Source organism: Spinacia oleracea, chromosome 2 (genome assembly GCF_020520425.1).
Source record: "Spinacia oleracea cultivar Varoflay chromosome 2, BTI_SOV_V1, whole genome shotgun sequence".
NCBI classification, from domain to species: Eukaryota; Viridiplantae; Streptophyta; class Magnoliopsida; order Caryophyllales; family Amaranthaceae; genus Spinacia; species Spinacia oleracea.
Window position 1 is genome coordinate 113,956,603 of NC_079488.1, and position 27,856 is coordinate 113,984,458.

General features: G+C 34.0%; 2 protein-coding genes and 1 long non-coding RNA gene across 3 annotated transcripts; 1 reads left to right on the forward strand and 2 right to left on the reverse strand.

Moving 5' to 3' along the window:
* Positions 1-397: 397 nt before the first annotated feature.
* Positions 398-2,979, reverse strand: LOC110782861 (sucrose transport protein SUC2). The gene is made up of 6 exons (XM_021987141.2): positions 2,261-2,979; positions 1,715-2,167; positions 1,277-1,582; positions 1,112-1,175; positions 962-1,005; positions 398-789 (listed from the first exon to the last, which is right to left on the reverse strand). Exons 1-6 carry the CDS (start codon positions 2,708-2,710, stop codon positions 646-648), a joined length of 1,461 nt encoding a protein of 486 aa, XP_021842833.1. The 5' UTR covers positions 2,711-2,979; the 3' UTR covers positions 398-645.
* A 6,444-nt stretch (positions 2,980-9,423) lies between these two features.
* LOC110788812 (sucrose transport protein-like) lies at positions 9,424-14,363 on the reverse strand. The gene is made up of 3 exons (NM_001426399.1): positions 12,996-14,363; positions 10,868-10,975; positions 9,424-9,918 (listed from the first exon to the last, which is right to left on the reverse strand). Exons 1-3 carry the CDS (start codon positions 14,292-14,294, stop codon positions 9,748-9,750), a joined length of 1,578 nt encoding a protein of 525 aa, NP_001413328.1. The 5' UTR covers positions 14,295-14,363; the 3' UTR covers positions 9,424-9,747.
* A 7,558-nt stretch (positions 14,364-21,921) lies between these two features.
* Positions 21,922-23,982, forward strand: LOC110785349 (uncharacterized). Its single transcript, XR_008928554.1, has 3 exons — positions 21,922-22,268; positions 23,130-23,232; positions 23,937-23,982. It is a non-coding gene; the product is annotated as an uncharacterized lncRNA (long non-coding RNA).
* Positions 23,983-27,856: the final 3,874 nt, after the last annotated feature.

A 27,856-nucleotide genomic window follows, 5' to 3' on the forward strand; every position in this document is an offset into this window, starting at 1 on the left:
ATGAAATATATAAATGTACCAACAGGAAAAATAGTTTAATTTAAATGTACTCTTAAAACATATTTTATTCAATTCCGAGGTTTTAATTGATTCGAAATGCTTAAAACTTGAATAGTTCATGCATAACATGGTTTTATCCTAGAGAACATCTACTTCGTTAAATAAGTGTGTTCCGCCTTTATTGGTATGAGGGTCAAAATAAAATATAGAATAAGTATTTATATAATCGACGTATGCTAATGTGATTTATATAGGCAATATAGAAATTATAAGACGCTTGAATGAAGAAGAAGGCGCAGAGAATTATATAAATTGGGCCTACATTTAGATGAAAGTATGAAACTGTATAATTCAAATTGAAGTTGGAAATTTTAAACTAAATAAGAACGAGAAAGAGTGAAACCTCAAAAAGCTTTCGTTTCTATTTTTACTTTTATTTCAATGTCACTAAGACCACAAATGGTAGCAAATACAAGACATACATTGAATACATGTGTAAGTATGTTTACTATACTATACACAGGTTGTGTAATTGTCTTGTGAAAGACTTTGCCCTATCTCAAAGGGTTAAAAATAAATGATGGACTAATACCAACAAAAATAAAAATAAAAACAAAATTTCGAAAAAATTATGAATGTTTGTAATCAAGCATTGGCACTTGAAGGAGGTATGACTGTAAGAGCTAATACTCCACTAATCACCGCTGATATGGCACCAAGTATGAATGCAGGTAAGTTTCCGTCTCCAAATACTTTATCTAACGGTCCACTAATTAGTGACACGAACATCTGCATGAAGCAAAAAAATAGAACGAGAGATATAAAATAAGTTAATAAGGTGTGATCGATCTATAAATTCCAATTATTTATTAGTAGGTCTTGTATACAGCGGAAATAACAATTTGATGGAAGTGATATTATACAAGTTTATGTATATTGTAAACAACTTGAAATGACTTGCCTGTGGTACACAAATTGCCAAGTTCATCAATCCTAGTGCAAGGCCTGGAAAAAAAAAGATAAAATAAAGAAGTTTAGTCCCTAAGGATCGATCGATGTACTTGAGGTTTTTTTTTTTGATTACGTGGTAGATAAAGGGAAATGTATTTACCATGCCCGGAACCAGAGTCAGATGAGTACATCGATGCCAATGCAAATGGGATACTATAAGTAGCCTGTTACATTAAAAAGAAAGAAAAAAATGTTATTATTTTGTGGTGAAGAGAGTAATTAATGCTTAACTAATTAAATTTAACGAATATATATGTAGACTTACTGCTTGTGGAATACCGGTGGCGGCGAAGAGGGCTAAAACTCCGTTCTGAATGTTAGAAGGAGGAGGAGTATGAGGAGGCAAATGTCTCCTTACTTTTTCGGCCGCTTTAGTTAATGGTACTGTGGATGCCAAAGCAGCAGCCAATACGAAATTAACAAGACCCCAGGTTCTCCTAGCACCCCCTAATAGTTTTGACAATGGATCTATGATTAGAGACATGATTCCTAGTGATAATGCTGTCAACAATAGTCCTAATGCTCCTTTTCTTACTCCCATGTCATATAATTTCTTTTCTCCTGCATTTCCCTGCGCGTACCAACATATATAATGTTATATTCCGTATTACAATTGATATATACGATATGATTTTAAGTAGACGTGGTCATCATGAGTCGACCACTGGCCCAACCCAACCCAAAAATAGTCTAAAAATCTTACCTTAGGATCACCACCGTAAATTTCAAGACCGACCCAGTCAGTATTAAACATCAAGAATGGGAACCAAGCAATCCAATTGAAGGCAGTAACAAGGAAAAGGCACCACATAGGCCTTCCAAGGTTCTTAAAGGAGGTTTTAACTTGGGTGAAAAATGGGATACCATCATCAATAACCTTATCAATTACAGGCTCTTTCACAGCAACAAGAGCAACTACGACGACAAAAACAAGAAGGATAATATCGATCAAAAAACATGTTTTCAGGTTTGCACAATATGTGTCACAAGCGTTTGTTTTCGTGAATGGTACGACTTTGTACAAGGCCGGGGCTGATCCTGCTGCGTACCCTAGAACGTTACCAACCGCCATGAAAAATGAGAATAAACCATTTGCCAATCTCATCCTTTTATGATCATGTTTTGATAAATCGGCCAAGAATGCTCTACTAGGATCCTGCAACGTACCACATTATTAATTTATTAGGATGGGATCAAGATCTTTAATCATCTTATAATTAATTAATTACTACTTAACTTAATGACTAACCTGAACCATGTTATTGGCAATGTCAAGGATCCAAAAACCAATAACAAAAAGAGCAACAGCTCTAGGCTTAACCTTCTTCTCAAGGTTGTCACCGAAACTATGACCTATATCTGCCGCAAACCCAATCAACAACACAGCAAAACAGATCAAGGTAGTCCCAACTGTAATGAAAGGCTTTCGACGTCCAAACTTGGACTTTAAACGATCACTCGTATATCCAACTGTTGGTTGCACCACGATACCAGAAATTGGACCACATAGCCATATTAAAGAAGACATTGCGTGACTAACACCAAGAAGTTGGACGTATGGGGTGAGAAGTGAGAGTTGAAGTGCCCATCCAAATTGCACCCCTGCCGCAATAGACGCCACTGCGAAGATCTTCCATATAGGAGTTTTATCAACTACCATTTGTTTTTCATTATCAACATTGGGTTCATCAGAACTCATTTTTACTAAGTTGATTCAACAATTACTTGTGTTCAACCTTATATTAAAATTGTAAAGTGTTTGAAAACTTTCGCTCTTAGAAAAATCTCTCAAGATTCGCCGCTAGATGCAAATGTATACAAGTGTTTGTTAAATTAGTTGGAATTAATTTGTTTTTACAAATATGTATTTAATTAGGGTAATTAAGAGAGGAAAAAAAAGAATGTTTCAAAGTTTGCTAACAATTGAGAGAGAAATAAAGGGGTTGTAGTTTTGACTTATGATTGTAATCAACAAAGTGATACAATATATAAGAATTAAGCCAGAGTGATTGAGGAGAAAAATGCGGTTGTTAAACCACTGAAAATAGATAAGGATTAATTAAATACACATAGTTTCCTTTTTTAGTGGGGAGTGAAACTAATATTCAACTTCTTCTTTTAGAAACTTTTACTATATACCTTTCAAATCCTCCATTTTTATAGGAGTTTCTTTTTTTTGGTTTAGTTGACGTCATTTGGATAAACTATAATTTATTTTGACATGTTGCTACGTATATAATATTCTATTAATACATCCCGTCATAATAGGATATAAAATATGCTATCGTTTTTAATATATACCTGTATTGTCTAATTTATTATCTGAATAAGCTTTGCATAATTACATTTTATTTTATTTGAGGGGAGCATAATTACATTACTTTAAACTTATATATAACGTCAAAAATATAAACCACCCATTCAAAATATAAACTCGTTGGTTTTTTTTTTGTTTTTTTTTTCCCTTTTTGCACATTATGAAAACAGAGTTTAGAGTCCTACACAGAAGATTTGGTTCAATTTATTTTTCCAATTGGCAATAACATACATATATATATATACACACTTCGTATAAGATAAAGTAAAAAAAAGAAACCACTATTTGTGACAAGTGGTTTCATCTTCTTAGTTAATTAATAAAAGATCTAATGCAAGTACATAGAATATACATGCAACAAAACCAATTATAATCCATTAATAATTACGACAAGTTATTTTTGCTAATCAAGTAGGTCCACTTGTACGGTTGTAACATATCTTTAGGTACTAACTAGGTAGGTACATTTTCGTGCCTGTTATTATGTCCATAATGAAATCAAAACATTTTTATTTGTACATAAATTGTAATATGTTGAGTCATAGATAAAACTTGCCTAAGGTATGACAATTATCAAGTTTATAACACCTAGTGAAAGCCCTGAAAATAAAAGATACATTTTTTTTTGTCAACCTAAATATATACTTCGTACTACATATTTCGTATTATCATGTAAAGAAAGCATAATAAAAAATAAAAAAAAAAACAATGATAACGACAATGTGGCTACAAAAATTACCATGACCAACGTTGGAATCTGAGGAAAACATTGAAGCTAGAGCGAATGGGACGCTGAAGGTAATCTTTGTCAAAAATAAAACAAAAACCAAGCACATTGTATTTCGAAGTTAGTCTTGTAGTGTTGTTTTGATTGAGAAGGTTTTAGGAATGACATTATAAAGTTATCTTACCGTTTATGGGACGCCCATAGCAGCCAAAAAAGTCAAAGTAAAAGCTTTAACACCGTGAGGCGGTGGGGCTCCTAGTGGGGACGACTTTCACGCATTTTGAGCCATCTTCGTGACTACAATAGTCAACGCTAACGCCACGGCTAAGACAATGTTCCACCACCCCCAAAGCCTCCTAGCACCACCAAGGACTTTGGACAGAGGATCAATAGTCAAGGACATAAGGCCTAAAGTAGCACCAGTCAACATGAGGCCCAATGACCCAGCCCTAACCCCATTATCAAACACTTCCTTTTGGGCCTAAGGCCCATTTGGGTTACCCCAATAAAACTCCTTACCAACCCATGAAATCAGTGTTAAATAAAGCCCAAGATGTTGCCTATTGGCTATTGCCATGAAGAATGAGAAGAATGCATTGGACTATTCTCATTTTCCTATGGTATTGTACTTGTGTCTTGATAGAACTGCCAAGAATATATGCTCTTGCATTTAGGCTCCGTTTGGTAGGGCGTAAAACGTTTTCATGGAAAACGAATTTTCCCTTTTTAATCATTTTACGTTGTTTGGTTGGGTAAGGGATGTAAAACAATTTTCCATTACTCTCTCAAAGATGGAAAACTCTTTTCCATTTGAAAGGGAGGGAAACCGCTTTTCCTTCTTTCCTCCTTACCAACCATGTTTAAACATTGGCAAATTTGTTAAAAAGGACATTTTATAACCTAAATTTTGCGAGGAAGGACCTTATATAATTTTTTTTGTCAAATCACACCTTAATGTAAAAAAATTTTGCGAGAAAGGACCTTATATAATTTTATTTTGTGAAATCACACCTTAATGTAAATTTTTTTTGCAAAACACAACCAAAAGTAAGTTTGCGGCACTTGCTGAACGTTTCCGGCCATTGACTTGCACGTGAGAAGCACGTGTGGCTTTATTTTGCTAACCACACCCAATTTTCCTCCAAAATTCTAAGCTTTAAAATCTAAAGTTGGAAAAAAAATCGAAACAAAATCAAGTTTGGAAATTCAAGACTCGGGAAAATCAGTGTCTTTAGCCAACTTAAGCCACACGTGTTGCTCACGTGCAAGTCAATGGCCGGAAAAGCTCAGTCAATGCCGGAAAATTCCCTAAGGTCCTTTCTCGCAAAAAATTTTACATTAAGGTGTGATTTCACAAAAAAATTATATAAGGTCCTTTCTCGCAAAATTTGAGTTATAAAAGGTTCTTTTTGGCAAATTTGCCTTAAACATTCTACTATTTCGTGCGAATGAATCATAAGGGCAACACAAATTATAAACGGACAGAGGACTCGAACGCGTGGCTTATGTATAGTGTACACAAGCCCTCAGTTTTAATGATTAGGTCAAAACATTATTGATATCTACTTCTTACCATTTATTAATTTAATGTATACGTAGTATATGTTTTATTAAAGAAAATTTAATTTATAAGGAGTATAAGATATATACACTCCTAATCGACAGGAAAAAAAACATTAGCTTACTGCAAATGATTTTAATCACTAATCTGTACTCCGAAAAAAAAAATACAATAGTCATATCATATCAAGTCAACAAGGATAATACAATAATCAATGGCAGCGATAATGTCAAAAGTCAAAGTTTCTAGGAGAACTAGCTTACCTAACATAGTAGGCAAAAATCAACACCATTATTATTTCTTTATAATTTGAGATTAATCATGTTGGTTGTATAATCACTAAAATGTTGCAAATGGGCATTTATTCTCCCCCTTTATGCTCATATTCATAGAGAGAACATGTTAGCTAGAAACATCCAACTCACATTTTACATTTTTTTATCCACTAATTTAAGGACCACCCTAAAATATAAGGGCAATTCAATTCACATGACCTACTTAAGTGACAAAATCATCTCATCATTTCTAGATCAACTCAACTAAGTTTGTACTATTTCATATCATACTTGTTGGAACATATGCAAAGCTATTTAAAGAGCCTTTTTTATTTCGAATTTATGGGGATGTAGCATCTCTCGTGGTCCTCTAGCCTAATTCCCTAAGTAACGCAATAGGCATCCTACAAAACGTTTGCACTACGTCACACGTCAGTAATATAAACATTGACAGATTCAGAAATTATACTAAGTATTAAAAAATTAACTGAATAAAATACTTTTTAGTGCGAATTATTGAGAAACTAACTAAAATCATGCATTTTTTTTGGCCAGGTAGGTTCACTTATAACCGTCTTTATATTTATTTCTTTGGTTGTAATGAGCAACAAGGCACTCACAAATTGAAAATAAAAGTGGTGGAATTTGAATCTGTTTCGTATCGTGCATAGGTGCTAAGTCTTTGGTATATAGTCGTCTTAGTGTCTAATGACCATAATCGTCTAAAAAAAGAGGGTTTCGGAAAAGAAAAGTAAATTCACGAGCCGCAAGTAAATCCATATATTATGTTCATTTTGAGTTATTTTTTGCACATTCTTGTTAGCAATAATAATAATTTTGATTACATATAACTCTAGTTCACTAGTTGTACCAAAAAAGAACGAAAATTCTAAGTAAATTGGATGTCGGACTGTTATAAGAATAAATTTTTGTTTTTTGTGTTAGGAGTTACAAGAATAATCCATCTTAGAAAGTTGATGTGATTATGTGAAAGTGGTGGGGGGAATAAACGGTTCTAATTATGATAGATAGCCAATATCAAAAGCTTAGCAAACACCAATTTGGCAAACATCTATCAATTTACAAGGATTCTCCCATATAATCTACTCACCAAGATTTCTAAGAATTGGGGTTGGGGTAGATTCCGTGACAGATATTGATCAATTTTACGAGGAGGGTTAGTAGCAGAATTAAACAATATAATATAAAATTTATAAAAAATTATATTCAGATTTTAGGGGGGACCGAAACTAGTCCAGGGACACCAGGTCCACCCATGCCATAACTAAGAACCATCGGTCTGAAAGTAGTTGCAACGTACTCTTCAATCTCCTTTATTTTATATTTTTTTATTGTTTCCATTCATTATAATTCATCAGAAAGAATGTTTTAGGCAGTCCGCCTAGATTTTTTCTCCAGTAAAAAGAAATTAAAATGACTCATTCATGTACATACAACACAACTTTATTTGTGCCTATCGAATAATAAAAGGTTAATGGGTGAATTGATAGATAGATCTCTTCTACTTGTATATCAATTACACCTTGCATATCAACTCACAACATTACAAAATACATTTTGCTTCTATCTAATGCCACTACCACGTCTCCTTGAGGAATTATGCTAGTTTTATTCTTCAATTTTTAGATATTTCATAATTTTTTTTTTGTTTGAGAGAGTTATAAAGGGCAAATGATCTAAAGGAGATTCGATCTCATATCTTGATTTATCAATACCATAAAATTTTTACTAACTAAGCTAGTTACATGCACGTAAAAATCAAAATTGTGTAAGTTAATAAATAAATAAACAAATTACCTGGACCATGTTATTGGAAATAAATAAGGGATGTCAAAATTGGTCATCGTTCGGTTACGGGTTGGGTGTAATCGATTTGGATATAATTAGACACTGTTTTGTAACGAAATTGTCATGTTCATATGGATGGAATGTGAGATTTTTTTTTTTTTTTTTTTCCGGTAACTTTAATCTTTATCGAGTGTCGGTCAGATCGGATCGAGTCAGTTTTTAAACAGCCAAGGATCCAAAATCCAAAAACAAAGAAAGCAACAGCTCTAGGCTTAGTTTGTGAGGCCCAACCAAATTGGACTCCTGCTACCATAATGGGCTTTCTCGGTCATTTTTACCCTCTTTTGAAGAATGTGAAAAGGAACGGAGAAAAGTAGTTGGAGCTCGCTTTGTTTTTTTGGTTCTACTATGAGTTTACGAGGAGCTCCCGCGTTTTCGGTGAATGGACAATTCTTTTATGGAAGTTTGTATGAGTATCTCGATGGGCGCATACCTCACAGCTAGGCCTGATAATTAGATGGGTCGGTGCAGGTCAAAAGCAAGTCGTGTAACGAAATAGTTGATTTTAGCGGTCGATAAAAGACGGGTCAAAGTGAGTCACGGGTCAATATGGGGCCAATAGTGGGCGGGTCAATAAACGAACAAGGAAAATGAAAAAAAAAAAAAAAGAGTAGTATGCGAATACAAGTGAATACAAAGCTATCCATATAATTTTTTATAGCATACCGATTTTAGTTTTCAAAATTAATGGGTTACAAGTTTGGCCCTGTATTGACCCTGTCCAATAAAGATCTTGTCCAATACTCCAATATAGATCTACCCAATAAAAATCCTATTAACATGACCCAAATCCTATACTCATTGGGTTATCCTGTCCAATAATCAGATCTACTCTCAGCTGAGATTTTTTCTATACCCAAAGCTCGAACCGTTTAGTTAAGGAGCAAACGGACCTTAACCACTCACGCCAACCTCAATTGGTTCATTACCTCGCTTTGCGTAAAAAGATACATAAAATAAAATAAAAATTTTAAAAAAACCTAATCCATAATTTGCAAATTGAATAGTTAATGGAGGTTGGATAAGAGTAGTAATGAATAGATAAATTGAATCTGCAAATACAATGTGAACAGTAGCTGGAACCTTCCATTTATATATGTTCCTGCAATATCTTCATTACCTTCCTTATTTGATCGAGTGACGCATCAATTAAAGTTTTTAATGGTAAGAATTAATATACTGAAATAAACCTTTTAAGGAAAGGTGAAAAGAAGGTCAACATTCTCATTTGTGCATTTGGTATTACTTTTATACAGAAACTATTAAGAATTATATTGTATATAGAATTTCTAGTATATATGTAAGATAACGAGTTTTAGTCGTGTTAGGGTTGTAGTTATTATTAGGAATCAAGGCTAAGTCATTTTCTCTTTATCTTCTCTGAGTTTAACTGAAATTATTGGTATAAGTTTTGTTAAGTTACATTTGAATACAGCTTACGCATTAAAGTTACACCGATATACGAAGTATTATATTATTGGTATAAGTTTTGTATAAGTTTTTCGTTTTCTAAAAAACTGAATGCATATATTGCCAGTATATTGCCAGTATAACTTTTATACGGAAAAGGGTAAGGGAAATCAATATATTGGTTGTACAACGAACATTCTCATTTGTGTCATATTTAAAAGAAACAATTACACGGAGAATAAAATTGAAGACCTTTCGATTTTTCTTGACTTTTTGATTTCTGGCTATTAAATGTTACTGAAAATTACAAAGAGGGATAAATATTTATACCCGAGCAATTTCTTGCCAATTCCCCCATCCTCGATCTAGCTTCTAGCCCTTCCTTATCTCAAAAACACGTCGCGTTAAAAAAAAAAAAGCAGAGAGAAAAAGAATTACAAGATGAACGGAGCATAAATTAACGGCTTCGTTCAATATATCATTTTTCTCTCTAATTACAACGTAACGAACATGGGTTAAAAATTTTCATTTTCATTTTTAATTTGGGTTTAAATTGTACGGAGTAGTATTAAATTTCTTAATGACCACCCATGGACCCACCAATTTTAGCTTCAGGGGGTGGTGAAGGCAACAATGTAAATGAAAGAACTGCACTGGCTGTTGCTGCTACAGCTCCCACCACGAATGCTGGCAAATTTCCTCCACCAAACATTGCATCCCATGGCCCACTTGTTACCGACACAAACATCTGTTTTTCACAAAAAAAAAAAAAAAAAACGTGGTTAAAATCTTGTATGAGACGGACTTATAAATAAATAAATACTTCGTAATTAAAAAAAAGTGGTTAAAATCTTATATGAGACTGACTTATAATAATAAATAATAAAGTATGACATAGTTGTTGTTGCGATACTGTCTTGCAGTAATGCAGTGCGTCAATAATTTGTCTCAACTAAGACCGACTCTGGTTTTATTTGTTTAGTCAGTTTTAACCAGAGTATTATCTTGGTCTTGATCTAATAGTTAAGACTGTGGACCTGTGTAAGTCTTCCTTGGCTAACAATTTTGTTTAACCAAATTGTTATTATCTTGGTCTCTGCAATAAGTTAATAACTTGTTGTAACTCTGCCACCTCAGCTAAGACCAACTCTGGTTTTATTATTTGTTTAGTTAATTTCACCAGAATATTATTTTGGTCTTGGCCTAATGACTGAGATTAATGACTTATATAATTGTATATGATAGATCTCATATTCGAATTCCTTTCTCATATTTGTAATTTCTATTGACTTTTATTGCCCATTTTGGGGAAAAAACATGAAAAAGTTGATGATTTCAAATTGACCTTTGTTTGTTAAAAAGTTTGGGGGGTGATGTAGCATGCACCATCATGCTAATATATTGTATGCTTTTTTATTGTTATGGTCGGTGCTTATTCCCTACTTCTACTTAATAGCTTGAAGCATAAGTTCTCTCATCTTATGTAATTACTCCGAAATTGCCGTTTTACCAACAATGTAGAAACCAATTTAATAAATGTCTATATCATCATTTTATGCTATGGATATGGAAGTTGGTGTTAGTTGTATTACTTGTATAGTTGTATATATTAATATGTAGGAGAAGATAAGTAGGGTCCGTTCGGAATTCATTAAGTTAATAATGGATAAAACGTTTACGTCTTAATTCTTAATTACCTGGGGTACAACGATGGCGAGGTTGAGAACTCCTAGAGAAAGACCTTGTCCTGAACCGGAAGATGCTGAAAAGATTGACGCCAAGGCGAAAGGAATACTGAAAGTGATCTGAAAATACATATAACAACAACAAATTAATAAAATTTCAAATTTTACATATAGTTGTACATATATTATTAATCTTTTTTGGCAATTGAAAAATATTCTTGATAGCTTGGACTAGAAGGAGCTAACATAAAGTCATGGAATATATGTGACATACTAATTTGGATAAGATTCGTTCTTTGATTTATTATGTTTAGCAAACATTTCAACCAAAAAGTTTGTTGCCCTTTAATTAATTATTGTCACACCATGACTCATACACTTACTTCTTGGACCAATGTTGTTAGTTATTAGTCTTTGATAACAAGAAAACAAGTAGAACAATCCATATTTAAATTCATCACTTGACTAATCTTCTCAAGTTGTCAACCTTTTTTTCTTCTTTTCACATTTAACAAATCAAATTCCACAAATTAAATTCATCACTAAATATATAACCACAAAAAAATATCCACATACTTTAGAACATAAATACACACGATTTGGAATATCGGTATATTCTTTTTAACTTAAATAACACAGACATCGATATTCTTGACAGTAGTCGTTTCTATGAACGTAGAACTTGATTGTTTAATATATTATCTTGCATAATTTGGAATTAATGTCGAGGACAGCCAATCTAAGCTAATACTACCTCCTAATTATGTCCTAAGTGTATTTTTTAAGATTCAGATTCATTTTAAATTGGCATGAAAGTATAAGACAACACTTAAAAAACTGTTTTTGGCATGATGCAAAGAAAACGGCCAAAACAGCTAAATAGTTAAAGTTGGACTAGAGGCTAGAAGCTAAAGCAGTCAAGACTAAATAATTTGGGTTTTTTCAAAAGTGTTGCAATTTAGACTTTTCAAATTTTTACAAGTTGGCTTCATTTTAACACTTAAATCCAAAATGAGAGGGCTATTTGGGTTGGGGTTTTTATATTCGTCTGAAAAGTTGATATCAGGTAGTCCGTCTGTATTTTCTTTTTGAGTATATACTCTATATTTTTCGGTACAATTTATTAATATTTATAATATTTTTTTTTTGATAATATATTAATATGTATAAATATATTAATATGTATAAATATATTATTATTATTTTATTTCTTAATATGTATAAATATATTACAAAAAAAAAAACACTTGAATCCAAAATGAATGGGCCATATTGCCCTTACTACTTGAGCGTGGACGGTGTAGCTTTTTGTTAACAACTTAACATGGAAAGCCAATCAGATTCTCACCAAACCATGTTTCACATTATTTTCACTCACTTTTCCAAGGATTCATAAAAGTTCATAAATTAAAATTATACAATTGCCATTTTAGTGATTTTCGGAAAGTTCCAAATTCAAATAATAAAAGGGAAGTCTTATTACAGGATTTAAATCCATTATTTATCGTATATAGACCTTTAATTTTAACTTCTAGACCAAGCCATCATTGGTAAAAAAAATATATGTCTAATACATAGTGATAATTGTTAAAACAAACCTTAATTTGCGTGGTTACCGTTTCTTATTATTAATATAATTGTAAAACAAAAACAAAAAACATTCTTTAGGAGCAGAATTAAGGCTCGTGATTTAGACTTGGAAACTAATCCAAGTTGGTCAAACTATAATCACTCACCTAATTAATATTCTCTTATTTATTTTTATATGACCATAAAACACCTAAAATCACAGCCAAGTTGAAATAGAAACAACTCTAGAAAATAAGAAAATAATTATCAAATTAGGAAAAAAATCAAATAATAATTATTGTGGTTAAGACTAATGGACTGTGTATGATATGACTCAGGTTCCGAATTAATATTCTCTTTTTTTTTTTGTTATGACCATAAACACTTAAAACCGCAACCAAGTTGAAATAGGAAACAACTCTAGAAAATAAGAAAGAAATTGTTAAATTAGGAAACAAATCAAATAATAATCACTGTGTACTATATGACTCAGGTTCACACTACGACTCATTCACGTGTAAATATTAAATTAAATTAAATTAAGGAAATAAAGATTAGAAAAATAACTTACCGCAAGAGGGATACCAAGAACGGCAAAGATAGCCAAAGCGCCACCCTTAACACCAGCAGGCGGCGGCGGAGGGACGGCGGAGCCCATAATATGGTGGCTATCACGGAAGTGTTCGGCGGACTTAGTAACTAACACCGTCATAGCTAAACAAACAGCAAGAATAATATTGACAATTCCCCATAACCTTTTAGCACCGCCTACCATACGAGCCAAACCTTCAATACTCAACGACATAACACCTAAGACAACGGAGTTAATCATCAGACCTAAGGCACCGGCATGAACTCCTTGGTCGTACAATTTACCTTCTCCGACTGTACCACCGTACACTTCTTTACCCATCCAATCAGTATCGAACAACAAGAATGGAAACCATGCGATCCAATTTAGGGCTGTTACTAGTAATAGGATTAGCATTGGTTTTGGTAGATCTTTGAGAGCGCCTATTAATTGTCCGAAGAACGGTAGTCTTGCACAACCGCTGCTATTGTTTCTGTTTTTTAAGTCTTCTTCTTCTTGGATTTCGTCGATTGTGATTTGACGCTCTTTTACGACGGAAAGTGCTAGGATTGTGAGGACGATTAGGAGTGTGATGGAGATGAAGAAGCAGGATTTTAGATTGGCGCAGTAGACGTCGCAGGCGGCGGTTTTGGTAAAGGGGAACACCGTGTAGAGGCGGCTGTATGAACCGGCGGCGTACCCTCCGATGTTTCCTAACGCCATGAAGAAGGAGAAGAAGGCGTTAGCGTACCGGGTTTTGGTTTGCGACCCGGCGGCCATGTCTGCTAACAACGCCCTGCATGGGCCTTGCAGGGTGTTGTTAGCCACGTCGAGGATCCAAAACCCGACCACAAACACCGCGATGGCCCGGGGTTTTGCCACGTTTCCCGTTGGATCACCCGACGCTGCGCCGATATCGGCGGCGAATCCGATTAGCCCCACCGCTACGGCCACTAGAGCCGCCCCTGCTGCAATGAAGGGGCGACGTCGGCCGAAGCGGGAGGTGCACCGGTCACTATAGTACCCGACCAATGGCTGGACAATCATCCCCGAGATTGGGCCGCACAACCAGATGTAGGCGGCCCAAGTGTGGGGAATGCCCAGTAGTTGGACGTACGGGGTCAGTAGGGAGAGCTGTAAAGCCCACCCGAACTGAACCCCGGCCGCTACTGAAGCCACGAGGCCGAGCTTCTTTAAGGTAGCCTCGGCCTCGGGGGGAGTTGTTGGGTTCTTCTCTAAGTGAAGAGAAGAACCCGCAATCTTGTTATTTTCACCATTTTTTATATTTCTTCCTGCCATAATAAGATTTCTAGTAACAATGTTTTTTTTGAAATAGTCGTAGTGTTTTTTTTTTGGGTGTGTGTTTTTGTGGGTGTGTTTAAGATTTGAGGAGGGAAGTGTTTGGTGAAGCTGAAAATATATAGGAGAGAAAAAGGGAAGATGGGGTCACTAGGCGGGTCTCTAGGCTTATCCGTTTTTAATTAGGAATAGGAAAGAGTTTACACTTGTTGTAAAAATTATTTTAATCGATCTTTGACACGTGTTGTAACACGTTAATTTTGGTTCTTTTATTTTAATAAGTAATTAAAAAAAATTGGAAATAATTATGGGTTGAATTTTGTGTGTCACTACATTACAATAATTAATTAATTAATTAAAGAGCATCATCAAAATAATATTTTGGTAATTAGTATTGGAGAAGAAAAAGGAAAGAAACTCTCACCAAACTTACCAAAAATTTACTAATTCAAAGTGGATAATTATATCGATATATAGATATTGGGCTTCGATCCGAGCGTCTAGTGAGAACGCATGTAATTTTTCAAATTCATTATTAATTAATTACCGTCTTATCTAATAATACAAATTACTTGTGGATTATTTGTGTTTTATCGAGGGAGATTGAAAAGAAAAAGGGGGCTTCATCACTATATTTACTGTATGTTTGGATAAAGGTATAATTATATTTCTTGAATATGTTAAAAATAGGAAGAGAAAAGAGGTAACTTTATAATGTTATGCTACAATCTCTATCTTTAACAAATCAAACACAAAGATGGCATTAGCTGATGTAAAGGACATGTTCTTAGCATTTCAACTAGTATATTAAGATTAATCCGGTATCGTTAATTTCAATTACCACTCCGTAGTATTATGCGTTTAATCAATAACTATACAAAGCGACAGAATAAATATAACGCCGCTTCTTTTATTACTCACATAATATATTATTCTACATTTTATATTTAATTTTGCAGATCGATAACATGAAGTAAATCATTATAGATGACGTATGCGCGTAAATTTTTGTTTTTTTTAAAAAAAAAAAAAGAGTATGTATTATTACAAATTAAGATGCTGCAATTAAGTGACATGGATAGTCCTTCTAGAGAATTGGATCCCCAAAAGGACCACGTAATATCACTAAGTTTTATTTTTATTTATTTTTATTTCAAAAAAATACCCATAAAATCTTATCCTATAATTTTCTATACGATTAATTGCTAATTATAAGGAAAAAGAAGGGTGGTTCTTATTCCATTAAAATGAAGTATGTAAAATTGGAATCATGCAATAGTGAAAAAAAAGTGAGCAACTTTTTGATATTCTGTTTTTGTATTATTGTTGATAAAAATTAGATTTTGGATGATGCTATTAGTCAACCGATTAAGTGGATAATTCTTTTAGATAATCCAATTTAATTAATTTCTTAGATTTGTTTTTTTACCTTTAATTAATTAATTAATTAATTACTATTACAACCTTTTTTGAAATTGAGGCAATTAAATGGATCCTGTTCATATGTAACTTGTGAGTTTGTGACATGCAATGCTGGATCTGAGTCAGACAAGGGCTTTTTAGTACTTGCAGTAACTTGTAAGCATTAATTCTATTCACTCTAAAGATTATTGGATTTGGACCTCTTAACCTTTTATCAAAAGTAATTAAACGTTTTTATAATCTATGCTTGTTAATTACTTTTGCTTATGATTTGGTACCTTAGTAATAATACTTGTACATAGCATATTACGTATTGATTGGTACAGTAGCGGACAGTGGCGGTGCCAGGATTTTCTCCTTAAGGGTTCGGAATCCTCGGACGCATATAATTCAAAATCCAAATTACAACTAATAATTCGTGGGGCACATGTTCTATCACAATAACATTAAAAAAATTACAATTGAACTCGAAGAGTTTTCATATTTTGAAAGCGATCTATTACATCATCCTAAACTAATTTAAAAAAAATCTTTGTTGATAAATGTTACTAAACTATCATTCAAGAGTTGATCACCCATCTTGTTCCGCAACTTGTTCTTCACATAGATTTCAATTTAGCAATTATAACAAAATATTTAAAGTTCAAACCCTAACTTCCTAAATTGTAAAGCGATAAATCATACTCTAAACCAAATCCAAGTTACCTAGGAGAGTAATTAACATTGAACATTTTATTCACAAATTCATCTGTTGTTCAAACAATTTTGATTAAATATTTCAAATTTTCAAGTAAATAAATTTGAAAAAAATAATTACAAAGCAAGGAAATTATGGGTAGAGTTTATTTAGGAGTTGTGGATTTAGGGTTTTGCTCTGCCTGTTAGAGAAGTGGGTTTACTGTTTTAGAAAACCAAAAAAAAAAAAATAGAGGAGAAGCCGAAAAAAAGGGAAAGGAAGGGAATCGATCCCCTGACGTCTGGTTAGGTTAGTAACGCCAAAACCACTGCAGCGCCACTTTTCTTTGTGTCATTTACAGAGTTAAAAATTACTTGACCGTTTGCTTAAAGAACCTGCAAGATTTATTTTAGCTAGTAAGGGTTCAGTTGAACCCAGTGAACCCTTACTAGCACCGCCACTGGTAGCGGATCTTGAACAAGTTTTCGAGTTACACTTAAATTTTAGAGGGGAGTCAAAGCTAAAAATTCACTGCGTAATTTTTCGGTTGAGGGGGCGGTCTCACCCATACCATATAAAAGATGTGCGTCTGGTTGTTACGTACTCTTGTAAGAATATAGTGAGGATTGAGTTACTAGATCGCATCGAGGCTATCTGAACGTTGAATGATTTTCTTCTAAAAAAAATCAACTCGGTGTTATGATTTACGGGGTAATTCTTAAGGGAATAATAGTAATCAACTCGGTGTTATGACATAATAATGATTTTCTCATAAGAAGTACGTTGGATTCGTCTAAAATTGATTTTGATTAAACTTCACACATAAATAAATTACTACTACGTGTGTGGGGCTTTTTTTTTGGTATATTATGTCATTCATTGACTCAAAAACTATGCAAATTGTACTAAAATTAAGAGTATAAAGACTCAATTATCGTGAAATACAGACCAGAATTTCTGAATTATATTCATCAAATTAAAAGGAATAAATTAAAGAAAAAGGAAAAGACAGCAAGAGAATTGATTCTAATTCTTTTAGTCACTCTTGTTAGAATTGGATATTTTGTGCTAGTTGATATACATTATTATTATTTATTTTTATTATAATTACAATTATTATTATTATTCAATAATTTGGTCGCATAAATTCTGAAATGACGTTATGTCAGAAAAGGTTTATAGTGTTGTATTATTAGGAATCACTTTTCTTTTTTGTTAAGGTTAATTTTTGTTTTTATAGACCTATTAATTATAATTATATAATACTAATAATAGAATAATCAAAATTTTAAGTGATGTCACCATTATTAATTAATTAAGGGCTAAAATTTCTTATGTTAAGGCTGAAATGGACAAAAATAGAAAGAAATGAGACAGCCAAATCACATGGAGCACATGCAAAAGAGGAAACTTATAAATTTGCTTGGGTGGAATTAATTAATGGAGTAATAAATATCTCGTAAGAGTAATTCTAAAAATAGTAACTAACATTTTTTTTTGATAGCTCGATCAATGTATCTATGTGGTTCTTTGGCTAGTGGTTTAACTAGGTTAATTGATTTTTGTATGAGACGAGTAACACGTCTATTCTCAATGATATAACAAGTCATCCCTCAATAGTAAAGAAAGTTGCCCGAATATAGTAAAGGAAGTTAAGTCACTCCGACCCTCAAATAATAATAAGTTACTTAGAAATGAGTAAATGACACTCAAGTGTATTAAGGCTCAGTCGATCTAATGACTATATTACGCCAGTCAGCTTAATATGGCAGGTAAAGTCGAATTATAATACATTTTCAGAAAGGCACACTATTACAAGCAATAATGAGTTCGTTAATTTGTGTAGAATTTTGGTAAGTCTTATAAGTCACCAGTGTCGATTATCTATAGTAAACCGTAAATTAATAAGAACGCATTGCTTGTATTTGGCGTACAATGAATTTATTGTATACTCCGTATCTGGTTAACTTTTACCCAATTTCTGATAACATTTAACGTGTTTTTTAATTAATAATGATGTATATATATTGAATGACAAATAATTGACAAAGCTAGGTCAAGCACTTGAAGACTGAATTACGAATCAGAAATCAGAATGATGTACTTGTGTGTACGTTTATATAAGATTTGTTTTGATTGAAGTTTGAATCGAAGAATCAAAGAAACAATTCAACGACAAAGGTCGATCATGAGACTTGGACACTAATGAGTGTCGATGATCATTAATTCAATTGAGAACTATATATACTTCATCAATTTCTTTAATATTGCAGCATATAGTTGACTTTATGTTCTGCAACAAATGACTGACTCATAATAGCTCGAATTTTAAGTAAAAATTATAAAAACATTGATATTTAGAAAATATATATATCGATAATAACACTACAACAATTTGTATCTTTAACGACAACCTAATAACGACGGGTCAAAAATTCCGTCGCAAAAACCTTTTGTGACAGGGATAACAACCAAACGAAGACGGGAACAACGTCACAAATGTCTTTTACGACAACGACGGAATTTTCCATTAACGACGACCCCCTTTTATGACGGGTCCGCGACAGAAATTCTCATCGTTGATAAACGATTACTGGCCTTTAGCGACGGGATTTCCTGTCGTTAATGATACAATTTCTTGTAGTTTAATATAACAAAATCTCACGTGACTACAATTTTTTAACGTAGGATTCTCAAAAATACCCAAAAATATAATGTAAATAGTGTAAATATCAAAATGATGCAATATTTAGAAAACCAAGAAAAAATAAATGATTTTTCATAATTTTTTTTAAAAAACATGACAAATTGGCAATGCATTTGACCTTATCCATCCAGAACATCAAATTCCATGAGCAATTCCCCAAAAAACAGCAAACTTAAATTCTGACTATTTGTTGTATTTAAATCGATCTGGAATTCATGAATTAAATTAATTAATTAAATTATTAATGGCTTGGGTTGCAGATTGTGTTGCTCGTACAAGAGTACGTTTTTTACTGCAGATTTGCATGCATGGAGGTAGATCGTGTTTGGACGTTTTTGGCAAATGTCTTATACCCTATTGGTTTCCCATAATCTCAATCCTTCTCTCATTCTTTTCTTGGTTTTTGTGTTTTTCCATCCTACTCCCTCCGTCCCGGAATACTTGACCTGTTTTCCTTATCGGGCCTTCCCTTAATACTTGACCTGTTTCTAAAAATGGAAATACGGAAATTTCATGAAATGCCCCTGAGTTTTGCCATAATTCACCAAACGCCCATCAAGTTTCAATAATTCATAAAATACCCCTCACAAATGACTTAATACCTCAAATACCCCTCGATGACGTCATCCACCCTTAATCAACCCAATTAACATCTAATTAATCCAAACCCATCTTTTAAAATTTAAACCCACCCTTTAACGTTAACCCACTTTTTATTTTTTACTTTTTTTCTCTTTCCCCTCTCCATCTTCATTCTTCCCTGGCATTTCCTCCATGAACATTGTCCTTCCACTAGTGGAAAAAACCCCTGTTGCAGCACCCCTATTGGGGCGGGCATTTAAAAGTACGCTTCAACAACCATCTAGTCAACGCGAGTCAAACAATTTGCTGAAAGATTGGGGCGGGCTTTTACTGTGTTCGCTTCAACAACATCTGTTGAGGCGGGCTTTTTATTGCCCCCCTCTACATATGAGTACTTGAAAGGGCGGGCCTTCTGTTGTTCGCCTCAACCGGTGCTCGGAAAAAGAAATTAAATTTTAAATTAAAAAATAAAGAAGGTAAACGCTTCATCCTTTTGTCATCCCTGCTGTGCGCTATTCCATCTCTCAAAAAAAAACCTAACGTACTGCGTGGGTGGTGGAGATTCTTGAATTCCCGGCCACTTCCCGGTTCTCACTAGCGCCACCACTACCACCACCACCTTCTTCGCGTCTTTTATGATACACGCCCCCGACTGCGTCCTCCCTATCTCGCTGATCTGTTTCTCTTCTTTTTTGAGGTTAGTTTATAAGTTTTTTTATCTTGAAATCTAGTTTCACTTCAATTAGTTGAGCATAACTTAGGATAATTTTACAGTTATTCGATGAATTTGCAAATTAATTAGGGTTTGATATTTGTGGTTTTTTCCAGTTGTTAGTAATAAGTTCAATTTGGGATTTTTTACACTAGGTGCAATTCTGTTAGGTTATCACATTTGGTTCGCCTTATTGTGAAACTTTCTGTACTCAACTGTTGATTTCTTATTTTGATCTTGATATATTTTTAGTTACTTGTTGTACAGCCAGTTCGGGTACTCAACTGTCGGCTTTGTGCTCTCTGATGGCGGTTGTTTACAGGTAATTCTGTGTCCTTACTCTTGTGTCTTATTTCTTGCTAGTAGTCTCTTGCTCAAATATGCCCATTACTATTGATGGGTACTGTTATTATTAATACTGAATGACAAGTAAAAATGTAATGGATCTTTGAGCATATATTTGCAATAACTGCAGAAGTTCTAAGTTGGAAATCCATGTATGTGTATATACTACGAACTTCTTGCGGATTTCCGTTTTGCAGATGTGAGTTTGCTTGTTCTTTGAATATTAATTCACTTTAAGATATTGGCATAAGACTTAGTTCAAATCAGGCTAGGGTACTGACTGCATCACATAATGGTTATTGCCTGCTTCCCAGCTTTCCAGACTCTGTCAAAACTCAAAACTATGACATAAATGGAGTTACATATTTAGAGATAGGGATGACAAAAAAAAATGATCATTGAAGGCAATCTACCTTGAGGGTACGAATCTGGATCCAATATGTAAATTTTTGGCCTTTTCCGTTCGGACTGTTCAGAGGAGTGGGCATTGATGTTTAGGTACTACCTGGGTTTCGATCAACAATCTGCTATACCTATTATCACTGTAACCTCTTTGTAGGGCTAAGATTGAGGCTGAGGCATATAGACTTGAACACGTTTAACATCAGTAAAGGTATCTCTTAACTAGATTAGTCTTGAATGTTACTAAACTACAATCAAAATTTCAGAAGTTCCTCAACCTTTGGATTGTGCTTAAAACATGCTTATTAGGCTTTCTTGGTTTATTGGTCAAGCACTCCTCATGAAAACAGACAAATTTTCTTCGTGACCACATGTGCAATTTATGGAACATGAGTTCACATGAGTTTATTTATTTTCAGTCTAACCTATAATTCACTTATATTACTTTCGTCTTGTATTAAAAAATCCAGAAATACCTGGAGGGAGACATTTTGGCTCAAGGACTATCGCTGGAAACCACATTGTATATGGTTACAGAGAGACATGAACCAGAGTTCTTTACTTGCTTTTTTGATTGGGATGTTTCAAAATCACAGGTAAGGAAATATTCTATGCCTTTGTATGGTTCTTGTGTACTATTTGTTGTCATCTCATTGATCGTGCACTTGAAGTACAATTTATACAAAATTTTGTATTTTGCTAACACGGAATGTGCCAGACTATTAGTTTTTTACTGCAGTTTCTGTAGTCATCGAAGATGAATTGAAGATACAAAATTAACATTTACTTGTATTGCATATGACAATTCTATTATATCATTATATGTTCCCCCTTTCAGATGGATGGAAATTCATTTGAGAGAAAGCTTGCACTACTAAAGGGAGAAAAGAAGTTGGAGGCAAGTGTCCTGAAACCTTCCGGCATTATCAATTACACATCTTTCAGACTGATTATCCCTAAAGAGTCTGGTTATAGTCATGCATAAGTTATTCATTTTAGTTATTATTTTGAAGCCCAAGAACAGTTAGTTTATGCCTCTAAAATGTATCCTTTGTCTAGACACCTCTGAGGACCTCAAGCGGGATATATGCTTCTGAATATTACTGAAGTGGTTCAAGCAGCAAATCTGTAAGTTCTTTGTTGCTCTGAATATTGTTCTACTGATCTTTTGCTAATTTATTTCTTTTTGTGCATACTGATCTACTGATATTCTGCTACAAATAATAATCTACTGATCTACTGATATGCTGCTGTGAATACTAATCTGCTAGTCTTGCTAGTTGCTACTGATCTCACATTCTGACTACGTTACTGATTAACTAATATAGGAAAAATACAACCTGCTCATATAGGAAACATACAACATGCTCATATAGGAAAAATAAAACCTGCTCATATAGGAAAAATACAGGTGTAGAAAATGTTTATGCTGCCCAACTAACTATAGGACGGTTTGAGTCAGGATCCAAGTTTATTTAAACGCACTATGCAATAATCAATAATAAATGTTGGAAGACTGATAATGTCATCAGAATAAGCATATGCCCTTGCCACGTCTAAGTAATTGTAAATAGAAGACGGAAATTGCACAAAGTATGCCTTACTCTTTGAGAAAAGTTATTGTAGAACACCATGCCTTACTCTTGCAGAACATCATGCCTTACTCTTTGAGAAAAGTTACTGTAGAACACCATGACAAGTTAGGGAAGACATCTGGTTCAACAGTGGTAATTAAAGACACTACCATGTTGGAGGTTGGAACTTCTTTGTAATTTAGATATGCTCGGGTAATTGCTTACAACTTTCACAGTAGGATGTTCAGGGATCAGAATAGGCAATAATTTTTTAAAAAGTAGATTCCAAGATACAAAGGCATAAAACAAATTAACAAATTCCGAATCAAAAGAGAACAACTTAAGTTGGAAAGATATGCTGGAAAATTGAAAATCAGTAACACTAATATTGCATTTGACTATTTGGAATTCATAGGGATATTCTAAGGTGGGGAAAGAACATTGCTTCATCTAAAACACGAACTACAAAACGTGCTGGTGTAGCAGTTTATTACAGATCTTCATCTTTGGAAACACTGGTCAGTTACTATACTCAGTTCTATTAAGATATCATTGCACTCAGTTTTGTTTAGATATAACAACACTGAAGTATTGTCTTTTCACATGTGGGTTTTAACTTCTTTGTTTCCCCTGTTATATCACGTAAAGAATAACTAAGAAGATACCGAAGATTTATTAATTTTTTTAATGGGTAAGGTTTCTTAGTCCAGCTTTTGCTGGCCAGACACTTGGAAAGGGGGGGGGGTGTTAAGGGATCCACATCCCGATGGTTAGCCACTGAGGGAATTTGACTTTGAGGTTACGAGGTGATCCTCCAATGAGTGATGTTTGCAAATTCTAAGTAGTTAGTAGACCTTGACATTCTTTTTTTACATATTGGTGTACTCGTAATAGCTAGTTATATCTCCATCTTTTTCACATCAATTTAAGAAAAAATCCAACCTCCTAAGATACAGTATTGCAAATTAATAATGCTTCAGCCAGCAATAACTGGAAAATTATGGGGCTTTAAAAGTAATATTACAGGCCAAGTCCATGACTCAAATCATTCCTAAAATTAATTGCAACCAAATTAAAATCAATAAATAACTATGGTTGATAAAGATAATAATGCTCTAGTCTGCAACTATATCTTTTTATGCTTGTGAAACAGTGGAATATAAAGATAATATCGTGAGTGTAAATTTTTGGTACTCATATATATTTTCCTTACATCTTGCAGGGAGTCGATTGGAAGAAAGTCAGCACGACCTTAATTAAGGTTTGTAATGCATTATCTAAAGGGAGCTAAGTGGCCGGATTAGAGAAATTTGTTAGACTAGCTCTCTAGCCTTTTGTCTTTATTTGTTAATATTAGTTTTAATTTGTTAGACTAGCTAGCTAGGTGTTTGAAAATTATAAACGTACGTACTATACGCTTTTCTCTATTGGGTTAATATAAATGAAGATAATTTAATGATTTTATTAATAAAAAATAAGCAGATTCATACCTTTGCTATTCTGGTGTTGATTGGTGTACAGGTTTCAAAACTCAATGGTGTATATATATATAGATTTGGTTATTGCCACCTATTTTATATTTTAAAAGAATTTGGAAAAAAAAATTAATGTTGTTGAAGGGGGCTTTTAATGTACGCCTCAACAACATATGAAAAAAATACAGGTCTGTTGTGGGGGGCATTTAAGAAGTGAGCCTCAACAGAGGTGTCTGTTGAGGCGGGCTTTTGGTAATGCCCCCCACAATAGGTCCATATTTTTCCCTTTTGTTTTGGGCTGTTGAGGCGGGCTTTTGAAAGCCCCCCACAACAGATGACCTGTTGAGGCGAACAAAGCCCGCCTCAACAGCTAAGTGTGCTGTTGAAGCCACGTCTGTCGAAGCGGGCCATGTTCGCCTCAATAAGCCCAAAATGCCCCCCTCAACAGGTATTTTTTCCACTAGTGTTCAAACACTAGCAACCTCCACCGCCATTAAAGCTAAACTCTAGATTTATCACTCCTCTATGCTTACCCAAAAAAATAAACCGAGCACCAAAAAAACAATCCGACCACACCAGGACCCCCTCTTCCACCCCTGTCTGCTGCCGCATCTCGCCGCCAAGCAACAATAACAACATCAGCGACAAGCAAATACAACAACTTCACATAACTTGTTCTTACAAACAAACCTAATTAACCCTGTTTTCCTTACTGTTTTCTTTCCTATCTCCCCCTTCCTTCTTCCTGCCATAGAAGACACCTGCTTCCACGTCCATAACTTCACATGACTTCAATCACCATCTTCATACCCATCAAACAACAACAAAGATTTTCTCTCTTTTCCCAACAAACAATCAGATTAAGATGCAAATTTGATGATTTTCATTCTCAATTGAGAAATCCCATTTTATTTCCTACAACCCAAATGTCTTCTTTTCCCTATACCAAAGATCGAGATAATTAAACCCATCATCTTCTTCATCTAGATTGACACATATTAGTTCTTTAGACTTTGCTAGAAAATGACAGATCTGGGCAAAATAAATTAGTGCGCATCAACCCAAATGCCTTTTGATGGGATTTTATGATATCTTCCATGGCTAAAACTCTATCTTTCCCCATTATTGCCCTTCACCTCCTTCTCCCCATCTTCATCCATTCCCTCTTATAAATAATTAATTAATTATCAAAATCTCCCAATTTCTAGTAACAGTCTGGAGGGATTTTTGCTAACTGGGTTTTTGGCAGAACCCCAAATCAATCATACCCATCTCATCAAATTCGTGATAATCGCTACCGAAAATTTTGGGGAAAAAATGGCTTATGTATTTTTGTTATCATGTGGTGGGTGAACATCCAAAATCAACATTGTTCATCGTCCAAAGCAGCCACAAAGGAGAGACAAAGGAGAGAGAAAGACGGAAGAGGAGGAAGACGGCGAATCATTCATCGTCCAGAGTGACGACAGCGACAGGATAGTTAATGGTGGTTCGCTGACGGTGAGGGTGGTGGCTGCAGGGCTGGTGTGTTAATGGAAGAAGGAAGGGGAGAAAGAAAAGGAAAATAAATGGGTGGGTTAAAGAATGGGTTAATTAGGTGGATTAATGGGTGGCTGATTAGGGGGATTAATTAGGGATTATGTGGGTAATTAGATGTTAATTGGGTTGAGTAAGGGTGGATGACGTCATCGAGGGGTATTTGGGGTATTAAGTCATTTGTGAGGGGTATTTTATGAATTATTGAAACTTGATGGGCGTTTGGTGAATTATGGAAAAACTCGAGGGCATTTCATGAAATATCCGATGGAAATATTCTAACAATATTATATTATTTCTCACTCCATCCCTATTAACCCACCTACTTCCTACTCCATACAAAAAATAATTAAAAATTCAACCCCTACTCTCCCCCAACCCCACCCCTTTACACATTTCCCACTAACTATATTAAAATAATACCCCACTATCAACTACTACCTATTAAATTAAATAAGTCAATTCAAGTCCCTTAAACTCTGTGCCGGTCAAACCGGGTCGAGTATTCCGGGACGGAGGGAGTATCTTTTATCCAATTTCCATACTACAACCTTGTAGGCTTTTATTGTAATAACACAAGGAGTCGTTTGGTATATGAGAATGAGAAATTCTCCAGTTTAGAGATTAAAAGATGGGATGAAGATTGAGAATTGATTGTTGGAAGTTCATTAAAAATATGATTAATACCTTGTTAAATTTGATATTTGATGGGAATATGTAGAGAATACTTACATGCAAAGTTATGCTTGCTAATTAACAATTCTCCTCCTCCTTTTTCTTTAATGTCAATTTAGTCATTTTGTGCACCTCTCAATTCCCATATATCCCAAAATACTATACCAGATTACCAGTGGGTGTGGCGAAGCCAGTAGATTTTTGAATCGGGGTACCGGAGTGTCGGTATTTTTGAATGGGTGTGTTACATGTTAGTAAAACAATATTTAATCCTTTACTTTATTTTTTATAAGAAATATAAGATATAAACGTTTTTTTTATAAAATTGGACTGTCGGTGGCCCACCAGTGACACCACCTTTCTCCGCCACTGTACCATACCCCTTTTGGGGGCGTAGTTTAGTGCAAATTGGGGATGGGAATGAGGATTTTAATCTCATAACAATCGTAGGAATTTGTTGCAAACGAGAATAAAAATCTATTACCCATTCCTTATTTCTACACAACAACACCCCCCCTAAAGGTACACATGCATGGTATATTGGTATGTATCATTGTATCAAAGGATAGGGTTTTCTATCATAGAGTATCCAACCTACTATTTATCAAGTTGTACCATATTAACATGTACGATTATTTATCTCAAGTTGTACATAAAATCACAAATCTAAAAAATAAATATTCAAAATCATGTGGATTACAAATAACATTATGGTAGACTATATTTGTGGATAGATCGATAAATAGGACTATGTTTTATTTTGTGGGCTATATATGCCAAATAATATCTTCAAATCGACAATAGCTAGGTTGAACCGGCCACACCTAGCATGCATTTCAATTTGGTATGGCATGCACTATATCACGCTTGGATTTGATTGAATTGTTACTAAATTGTCCATTTGACAAACATGCTTAAGCATGTAGTTATGTCATATGTGCCTAGGTTGGCACAATCCTAGCTGATATTTTTACTATAAATGCACAAACGTAAGGGCCCAGTCGGTAAATGTGATTTAGATTGAATCGTAAACTAAAAAATAGTCATAAATGTAGTAATTATGTTAAACGGGCAACAAAAAAATGAGATTGCCTTTTGTAGTTTTCACAATTTAATTTTTAGTTTTTTAAAAAAGAAACTGAAACAAAAAACGATAGAACGGAGCCTTAAAAATTGTTAATTTGTTTTATATTCATTTTAATTACTTAATGTACCGTTGTTCAGTCCCTTTGATGCTCCATAAGATCGATTAATTATCTGATAAATGTTCATAGGTTTAGGGTCTTTATGATATACTCCATATTCAGTCTAACATTATCCAAAAAAAATGTAAGAGACAGGAAGGATATATCGAGCTAACATAACGAAAATACTCTATATATAAATAGCTTAAAAGTGCGTTAAATTCACATGTTTTTACTTAATTTTTCTTAACTTATCTTATACGCAGTACTCC

Excerpts from the sequence above, each read along its gene's own strand:
- LOC110782861 (XM_021987141.2), bottom strand. The coding sequence starts at position 2,710 with ATGAGTTCTGATGAACCCAATGTTGATAATGAAAAACAAATGGTAGTT. Across the intron at positions 1,583-1,714 it reads TTTACGGTGGTGATCCTAAG|GGAAATGCAGGAGAAAAGAA; the intron begins GTAAGATTTTTA and ends TGGTACGCGCAG. Across the intron at positions 1,176-1,276 it reads CCACCGGTATTCCACAAGCA|GCTACTTATAGTATCCCATT; the intron begins GTAAGTCTACAT and ends TTAATGTAACAG.
- LOC110788812 (NM_001426399.1), bottom strand. The coding sequence starts at position 14,294 with ATGGCAGGAAGAAATATAAAAAATGGTGAAAATAACAAGATTGCGGGT. Across the intron at positions 10,976-12,995 it reads TTCTTGGTATCCCTCTTGCG|ATCACTTTCAGTATTCCTTT; the intron begins GTAAGTTATTTT and ends ATGTATTTTCAG. Across the intron at positions 9,919-10,867 it reads TCGCCATCGTTGTACCCCAG|ATGTTTGTGTCGGTAACAAG; the intron begins GTAATTAAGAAT and ends TGTGAAAAACAG.